Here is a 9,302-nt window from a genome sequence, read left to right as displayed (position 1 = left end):
CAACTTCTGCAACACTTTATTATGTTTTTCCATGCACAGCACAGGAAATGAGAAAGGAACAAAACAGTAATGCTGCTGCAGGAGGTGAGTCAGTGACAGGCTCCGTGCAGCCCGTCCATCTGGGCAGCCTGATACCCAAACCTCCCTCTGCACAGCCAGCCTGTTCTTATCTGTTTCTTCCTTGGGCTGGGACGTGGTCCCCAGGCACCCTTTCCTGGCACAGTTCACGTGCATTGGGGCACATTTTGAAGGGGCTACGGAGGGAAGGATTCACATTGACAGGCGGGCAGCACAGAGCTGCGAGCTGGGCACAGACGTGGATCTTCACAAAAGTGCCCAGGTGTGCAAAACAGCTGGCACGCAGGTCCCCGCGACCTGTCCACGCGTGCAGGGCGGGGAAGCTGGGAGCAACTGGAAAAGCACTGCTGCAGGCAGAGCCGGTGCAGCTCGGTGTCACTGCACGTGCAGCCGCATGGACGTGCACAGCAGCAGCTGCGGGAAGTGCAAAACTTCTGTCCAGCTGCGGCCGTCCCTCCACGCGTGCACACAGCCGTCCCTGCTGAACCTGGGGCTAAGCAGCCCTGTGGGGAAGGACTGCTCTTTGCTACACAAACGCAGAACATTTAGCACAGAAGGACCCGAGCTTAGTAGCGCAGTCTCAGTTCTTGGGCGCATTAAGGGAAGTGATGCAGAGAGGGGAGAAAACATCAGTTTAATAAGATGTATGGATGATATGAAAATGGCAGAGAAAAAAAATATAGAAGAAGCAGAGATCCAGAAAAGAAAAAACAAGACAATGTTCCCATACTTTGGGGAAAACAATCCCAGGCTTCAGGGGGAAGGAATGGGGTAAGGGCAGATGAAGACAGAAGTGCTCTCGTGTTATCTGAGTGCATCAGGGACGGTGTGGTCTGGAGCTGCACAGGGATGAAGTCCTCCTAGTCCAGCTATACCTAGTGGAGCTCATGGATGCTGAACCTCCAACACTGCTTCCAGGTGTAATACGGGCAGCGATTCATGCTGTCACTAAGGGAACAAGCTATCATCCTCTCCAAAATAAATTTGCTACCAGACACCAAAAAGTAAAAGTTCGATCTTGTTCTATTACAGAGACCCTAGTTCTCAGGGGGAACTTGGAGAATAAAGATCAAAAATAATGGCTAGGGTAGAGCAGCTCAGGTCAGGGGAGATGAGAGTAGACAGGAAAGCGGAGAGAAAAAGAGAGGGCTGCAGGGGAACAGCTTGGCTAAGAAGGCTGGATGGAAAGGGCAGAAGCAGTGAAATGGTTCATGGGTCCATGGAGGAAATAAAAATGTTGACAGGTAGATTAGCCTCAATTCACAGGAAGAGTTTCTGAGGGTGAGCTGTTAGCCTGCCCCTAGGAAAGGCACCCCAGTGGTAGATACCTCACAGACAAAACCAGAAAAGCTCAGGGTAAGGCCCAGGTGGTAGTGGAGCAGCTGCCCTGCCGTGCACAAAACTGTGCACCCCGGAGGGGACTGGGTGAGCCGCAGCACTCGGGGTGTCTCTGCTGGGGTTGCTGAGGTCGGACACCTCTCGCCTCCCTGGCAGAGCAGCAGCTCTCCGTGCTGAGCAGCCCCAGACCTGAGATGGTGGGGCTGCAGCAAGGGAATAGCGGGAAAGAACTTGACACTGCAGAAACAAGTGGCATTTCAGGGGCTCTGGCACACAGACTCCCCCACGAATCCCCCCCACAAGAGCTCTCTCAGAGGCTGGGATTACACCACCAGCGGTCGCAGCCTCTCCTCCCAGGAGCAGCATGGCCCAGGGAACGGCAGGAGCCACGTCCTGGGGTCCCCCGAGGTGCGGGACAGGCTCACCTGGCTCTGTGACAGCGGGATGCAGCCGGCGGGGTGGGGAGCAGCTGTCACAGGAGGCTTTGCTGAGATAGAAAGCAGAACAGGCCAGCGCTGTGCTCGTAAAGCTCCGGATCACAAAGCCTGTCCAGGCAACCCAAAGTCCCTGCCGCGCTGTTAGCCCAGGTGCAGCAAATGCCAGTCATCTCTGAAGGAAATCCGAGGCACAAATCGCGCCCTTCCTTTGGGAAAGGCCAGCACAAGCCCTGAGAGGGGCCGTATCCAGCGAGCCTCACGCAGGAGTGTCCTGGAGCAGATGGAGTGGCTGCGGGTCAGATGAGGTTGGCCATGCTGGAGGTGGGAGGAAGGCGCCTGTTGGCGGCGAGGCGGCCGGAGATGGTGAAGACCCGGATCTCGCCCGTCTCCAGGCCCCGCGGGGCAGCCTGGCAGCAGGAGGTGCAGAGCAGGTAGAGCAGCAGGCAGAGGAGGATGACGCTGCCGGCGACCAGGAGGACAATCCCGCTGGTGAACATGCTGGCCAGCGGCCGCGCCGGGCTGAGCTGCATGGTGGTGGTGGAGAGGATGGTGAGCACCACCCCGCAGACCAGCAGCACCAGGGCGCTGAGCAGCAGCACCAGGCAGTCCGATAAGCCCCCGCTCTTCAGGAGCTCAATCTGATCCCGGCTGCGGATGCAGTTCATGTCCTGGATCGCGGAGCTCAGCAGCTGCTTCAGCAGCACGAGCAGGGCCAGGAGGCAGAGCGTGGTGCCCACCGCCAGCCGCCACTCCCCGGACCGGCTGCTGGTGCTGTACAGCAGGATGATGCCCCCGATCCCGCAGGCCAGGATCAACACCACAGCCACCCCGTAGCACAGGATGGACTTCTTGGGGTCCTGGAACCACCAGAGCTCCACGTGCTCCTCCAGGATGTTCCTCTGGATGTGGTCAGCGTCCGCGGGCGTGCGGGGGGTGCTCAGCTCTGCCAGCTCCGGCATGGCAGGCGGCTGGGGGGGAGGGCACGGCAGGGGGGTCGCACAGAGGAACTAGACCCTCGCAGCAAAGGGGGGTGTCAAAGCAGCGGTGGTTGTGAAGGCAGTTACATTTCTCAAGCGCGGACGGCTCTGTCTCGTTCCTTGGAGCCTGGCGGAGCTCCCTTCTGTGGCAGTGCCACTTGCAGAGCTACGGTCCGTGTGCCGGGGCTGAGCCCACCCTCCGAGCAGGGTTGCAGGACATGGTGGAGCATCCCCACAGCAGCACAATACGGGAACGTCCAGGGCTGCGTCCTTCCTTTCCTGTGAGTTTCATCTGAAAGCGAAGAAGAGAAGATAGCGTTAAACAGAGATCCTGCTTCCCTGTTTCGAACAATCCCCTGCCAAACCCCAGACCTCGGTTGCTCAGGGCTGGCCTGCTGACCTTCTCCTGCTGTCCTCAGAAAAGCCCCACGCCTTGGGCCACACGTGTCCTCCCAGGAGACCTCCCCGTGCTGCGGGGGGACCTCAGCCTGCCCTGACCCAGCCAGTTCCCCTTGCAAAGCCCTTGCCCGAGAGAGTCTCCAGCTCCCCAACCCCGCATGCCCCACTCAGAGGCAACTGGCACGTCACTGCCCACGGGGCCCTGCCTGCAGCTGGTGCTGGCAGCGGGGCAGGACGGAGCAGAGGCCAGTCCCTCCGGGGATAAAGCCCCATTCACAGCTCCGGCTTCACATGCTCCCTCATCAGCATCAGCCTCTTGTCACCAACTGGCTCTGCCGCCCAGAGTGACAGCGGGAGGTGGGGGTCCGGGCTGGGGCTTAACCCTTCCAGTCCAGCTGCTGGAACAGGGCGAGCTGCCCTTGCTGCATGTCCTCAGCCCCATCCCTGGCCTGCCCCACTGTCAGTCCCCCTCCCAAGTTTCCTGCAGAAACGTGATGGTTGTGTCTCAGCACTTGGATGGGAAGAGCAGAAGCAGCTGGGACTTGGCACTGTGGTTTTCTCTCACCCAACCTCCAGGCCTGGTATGGGAGTGCTCTGGCTGCTCCCAAAGCACCGCTGAACCCTTCAGCTCAGCTGAAACCCAAAGAAAATGCTGTCGGGTCACCTGGTGAAGCTCAGGTAGGGCTGAGCTCTTGAGACATGGGTCAGACCCTGAGCTGCCTCCCAGGCAGGATGGTGCACGCTTGGCCATCACAGACCCACATGCAGGAATTGCTCGGAGTCCCACAGGAGCCCAGGGCAGGGACAGGAACTGATGCAGATCCCTTGTGCCAGAGCTGTCACTGCTCCTGAGAGGGAGGACAGCCTCACTATACCCACCCTGCCTGCCTGCTCTCTCTCCAGGAGACCACCAGCCTAACGCGCTGCATTTGTCTTTGTGCTGCACTCAGCGCAGCGCTGGGACTCTGGGCTCATTCCGGCCGGCCGGAGAACATTGGTGACCTCCATGCATGGCAGCCCTGCACGTAGCAGGGACCTTTTCTCCCCTAGACACCCCTCACAGACCACATCCCCCTGTGCCCAGGCCTCATCTTGGCATCTTCAGCAGGGACAAGCCACCACGGGGTGGGGGAAGAGGGAGGACAATGGCGGGGGTGCCCGAACCAGTCACCGCCTGACGGCGTCAGGCCCGGCTCCTCCTGAGTCACCGTGGCGGCGCAGCGTGAGCTCAGCCTGGACGTGGCTCAGGGCTCGCTGCCAGCTGCCGCCACGTGTCCAGGAAGCCTCAGCCACTGCTGGTGTGCCCGCCCAGGACCTGCCATGCCACAGCCGCTGAGCACCGTGCTGTTCCCCTGCATCGCTGCTCAGCGGGGCCTGGGCTGGGGTGCAGTGGGCTGTGCTGCCAGCACTCACCAGGAGGCCCGCTGGGGACTTGTGGCTCCTGGTTTTAGCCAGGACAATCAGAAAACATCAGTCAGAGGGGGAAAAAAAGCAGCGTTTGAGCATGCTGATCTGTGACCACTGGGACCATTTGATTCTGCACAAGACAGCAAAGATACCTCAAGGTGGTAGCATGGCCACGTGTGCCCGGGGCACAGGTCCCCGAGCAGGTGAGGGTTTCATGGGGAGCTTTGAAAGCAGAGGGGCGAGAAGACACCAGGCCTGTCGGCACTTCCCCAGCCTAGGCAAACAGCTCAGCTTGCCCTGTGTAAGCACGACTTCCTCCTGCCTTTCCTTCTCCAGGCACGGAGGTGCCTTATCTCATCCTTACCAGAGAATGCGTGAGTTTAGTAGATAGCAGGTTGGTAGATAAGATCAAGATTTTGGACTAAAGAAATGTAAAGCTTGAAGAAGTGCGAAGGCTGTGGCCTTCTGCTGCCTGACTGAAGCTGTGCACACAATCAAGCTGAGTCAAACAGTAAGCAAAAGCAACACAGCAGCAGAAACCACGCGGAGGGAAAACACCACCAAAAACCAAGCTACAGAACTGCATTCTTATGCTGCTTTCTAAACTTTAGCTGTTTTATTTGCTCAGAATACGGTCAGGGCGCAAGATAAAACTGTTAGAGCACCTGGCTGCAGAACAAAATACAGTATGTATTTTCTAGTGTTATGTTAACCTATATTAAAAGAATGATTTGGAGAAGCAAGGACTTCCACTGAAGCATGCCTCCATGTTTCCTTGCATCTGACTGAAAATGTTCAGGGAATACATTCTTTTGCTCCATGAGCATCCACTCTTGTTTGGGCTTCTCTAAACTGCAAGGGTTTGTATCCCTGGTGTAATTAATTTTACACTTAGAATCACAGAATAATTTAGGTGGGATGGGACCTTGTGAACTCATCTGGTCCAAACACCCGCTTAAAGCAGACTTAACTTCAAAATCAGACTAGGTGGCTCCAGATCTGGAGCAGGGATGAAACTAGATCTCACATCAACTTTGCTGATGGGTTTCTTTGTGTGGAAGTAAAAAAGGAGAAGAGCAGCCCAACCACACACTGCTTTCTGACTGAAGGTCACATTTCACAAAAAAAAATGACAGGCTGTCTCATTCCTCACCGCTGTCTGGTAGGTGGACAAAGGACAGGAAAGCACTGGGAACTCAGGAAAAAACAAAATGTTAGAAAATGTGAGTCTTTCCCTTTTTTTTTTTTTTTTTTTTTTTTTTCCTGCTCTGGCAATGTTTAACTGGGAAATGAGAGTTGTCACCAACAGGTTTCTGACCACTTCTGGCTGCAGGCGTGAGAGACACACGCCTGCCAACCACCAGGAAACAGTATGAGCATTTATTTATTTATTTACAGACTTCTTATGTCTGATTGATATCTGACAGATGGATCATAGACTGTGTTAATTGACACGTTCATTTCAGAGTCACGTACAGGTCAGCTGTTGAAATATTCCTGACTTTCCTCCTCTCCCTGAACCCAGGGTACCACGTGAGACATTGCTTACCCACAGCATTCAGGAGGGGAAGCCTGGAGGTGGGACAGGCTCCTGCAGCACCCCCAGCTTTTGGAAGGGTTTGATGCAGCTACGTGGACAATACCAGCCCCATGGAGACTGGGGAGTCTGGCAAGTTTCGCTATAAAATAAACAATACATAAAACATTTTGCATCAGCAGTCTAGATGCCAACAGCGCCTCACAATCTCAAACAGATACAAGCCATCTCCTTCCTCTGTTTCTCCAGTCCATCACAATCTATTTTCTTTTTGGCCAGTCCAGCCGTAACCCATTTGGGATGGACTTGTCACCGCTCTGTGCCTCATGTTACCCCTCATCAAGCCCTACAGAAACCTACAGTCCAGAACAGGCATACACATTTCCCATCCTTTCAAGCAATTTTCCAGTTCCCTGTAGGCTTAAAGATAATGAAGCTCGTATATGTTGCTTTATGCTGGAGGTACTGTTGATATACCAAGCAGAAGCTCTGAATGCCACAGTGCTCTGAGCCCATCTGTGCCGCCAGGATCGGGGACACCGCTGCCCTGGGACATCTCCTCCCTGAGAATTTAGGAGAAGGGATAGAGGAACACATGAGGAATGGGAGTACTGAGGCTTTTATGGGGCACCTCTCTGTCTTTCCCAAAATCCTGGCAAGAGATCTGCACTCTTTTGGCTGCTACAGCAGGCACCAATTCCCAGTGCTTCTCCTTTCTGGGGCTGCTCAAGCCCCAGGCTAACAGCTATGTCTCGGAGAGCCCACCCTCTCTCCCCAGCAGCGAGCATCCCTCCCTGCAGACACCGTTTGGAGGCCCGGGCTGGTGGAGGACCAACCCTTCCTCCTGTCGGGTCAAGGGGCTCTGGGCACACGGGTGGTGGAGAGCTGGTTGTAGCAGGGTCAGCGGGCAGCTGCTTTTTACAGAACTCTCGATAGCTTTGGCATGCTCTGTGACACAGATTTGTGCCTCCCCTCCTCTCTGTGTGTGCAGCAGGCTTCCCGAGCCCACAGGGCCTGTCCTGAGGCACCCCTGCCAAGGGCGGGCTGCAGGTCCTAGAGACCAAGAGGCTCCTGTGCCTTACGTGCCAAGGGGAAGGGCGATGGTGAGAAGCGGTGAAGTGGAGGCAGAAGGCAGGATCTCCTACGAAGCACCTGTGGAGCAGCCCACAGACCTGCCAGCAGCTACTGGGGGAGTAGGGCCCTTCCCACACGCACGGGTCCGGAGCGGGGCCCTTCCCGGGAACCCAGGCTCACTCACCTGCAGCTGACACCTTGCCCACTCCGCTCCTTGCTCCCGGCTGTTTTCTTCCAGGCTTTTCATCCACTGGATCAAGCTAAGAAGGGACCTCGCGGGGAAAAATCCCTTCCTCCGGCACCTGCCTGCCAAGAAACAGGTGCTCCTGCCGGCTCTCCTTCCTGGTCCGGCGCGGGCAGCACCAGCGACAGGCTGCGAGCCCTCGCGGGGCAGGTGCATTCCCCAGCAGGGTGGCGGCTCAGCAAACCTGCTGCTGGCCTTGGCCAGGCTCCAGAGTCACGCAGGCACTACCTCGCCCTCCCTCCCGCCCCGATCCCGGCGGGCGGCTCATTTCCTCCCGGCTGCTGCGAGCGAAGGGGGACCAGGGCTAGGGAGAGGCTGCAGGTGAGGGAAGTCTGCAGCCAAGTTGGCAGCGCCAGGGAAGATTTATTAAGCGAGTATTTGCTGTTGCGTGGTGTTAAATAAAGTAGCTCCTGCCGTGCTGTATAGGCTAAGGCTGCCTGATCGCGGTGGGAACGGATATTTGTACAGCGTTAGTCCAGGCTGGTGGCTGAACCAGGCAAGATGTCACAGTGCTTTTCCAGAGTGCCGTGCCACCTCCTGTCACCAGGCAGCCACAGAACACCCTCCCTGGGAGGCAGCAGCACCAGAGCCCGCCACGCTGCAGATCTGACTTCCAAGCAGTCCAGGGGGAAGAAAAGGGCAAGGAATTTGAGAGGGATCGGGGAAGCAGAAAAGGACTCACTTGAGAAAGGAAGGGGGAAAAGGGAGTAGCAGGAGTCTTGGAGCCAGCAGGGGAATCAGGCTCCTGGATGGAGCACATGCCCCCTCCCTTGTGGCTGGGCTTAACAATAGCAGAAGGGTACAGAGGGATCACTGACATGGGTCTGAGCAGCCAGAAAATCTCCTGTGAGACGCAGAAAGAAGCAAGGAGGGCTGAACAACAGCTCTTAGCTGAACAATGGAAAGAGACTCAGTTATTAAGATACATGTTAGGATTTTTAGCAGGCTGTAAGATGAGAAGCTTAGGACATGCTAATACATAGACACCAATTAGTACGACAGCTGTGACAGGATCTTTTGAACCTTGTGAAATATAATTTCTCCAGTGGTTGGTGAAAACTTAAAACAACAAATGGGATGTGGTGGACATCCCTATAGAAATGCTCTTGAATAACGAGCTTACCTACCCAGAAAAAATTGTTCTTTTCGTGGGCCAGTTAACGAACACATCATCCAAGAGGAAGCCTTGTTCAGCTCTAAAGATGGCCATCTACTCACTTTAAAAAGTGGCCTGTAACTTTATAAAAGCATGAGATGCTCATCAGACAACACAGACCAAGAGAGGATGAAAGCAGAAAGCACTTTTGCACCCTGAGAAATTCAGAAGACCATCAGAATACAAAACCACAATTAAGACTTAATTCTGAAAGTATTTCTACAGCACATGTGTAGGAGATTGATCCTGGCCTTGTTTTCCCAGTACAGAAGGAAAATATTTTTTTTCCCAGTGAGTCTCTGATAAACCCCAGCTGTAACATTTTGCTGTGCCTGACTTTTAATGTTCTCCTTTGCGAACAATGTTTTAGTCACCTCTTACCCACCATGATCAAGCTCAAAATCCTCTTGAACCAAGTTTGCCAGCTACGTAGGCTTCATCCATCAGGCTTTGTATCATCTTCAAAATGACATCTTTCTAATGAGGGTGACACATGGGCATACTTTTAAGCATATTAATCACCACTTAGAAATCATTCTTCACCTGCATATGCTTCTTCCTCTTATTAGGACAAGGTTCTTTTTCTTCAGAAAGATTGATTCCATTTCTCTAAACCACATCTATTAAAGTAGTGACTGCTACCACTCAATTTATT

At 54.8% G+C, this 9,302-nt stretch overlaps 1 protein-coding gene across 2 annotated transcripts; it reads right to left on the bottom strand.

Moving 5' to 3' along the window:
• TMEM125 (transmembrane protein 125) lies at positions 1 to 8,035 on the bottom strand. 2 transcript variants are annotated; one of them, XM_083846541.1, is made up of 2 exons: positions 7,432 to 8,035; positions 1 to 3,122 (listed from the first exon to the last, which is right to left on the bottom strand). In XM_083846541.1, exon 2 carries the CDS (start codon positions 2,810 to 2,812, stop codon positions 2,150 to 2,152), a length of 663 nt encoding a protein of 220 aa, XP_083702667.1. In that variant the 5' UTR covers positions 2,813 to 3,122; positions 7,432 to 8,035; the 3' UTR covers positions 1 to 2,149. The 2 variants fall into 2 exon arrangements, with proteins under 2 accessions (XP_083702667.1, XP_083702668.1); XM_083846542.1 differs by lacking the exon at positions 7,432 to 8,035 and adding an exon at positions 3,231 to 3,702.
• Between the last annotated feature and the right edge of the window lie 1,267 nt (positions 8,036 to 9,302).

The sequence above is a fragment of the Anser anser genome (assembly GCF_964211835.1).
Source record: "Anser anser genome assembly, chromosome: 8".
NCBI lineage: Eukaryota > Metazoa > Chordata > Aves > Anseriformes > Anatidae > Anser > Anser anser.
This window is presented reverse-complemented; position numbering and strand designations above follow the sequence as displayed.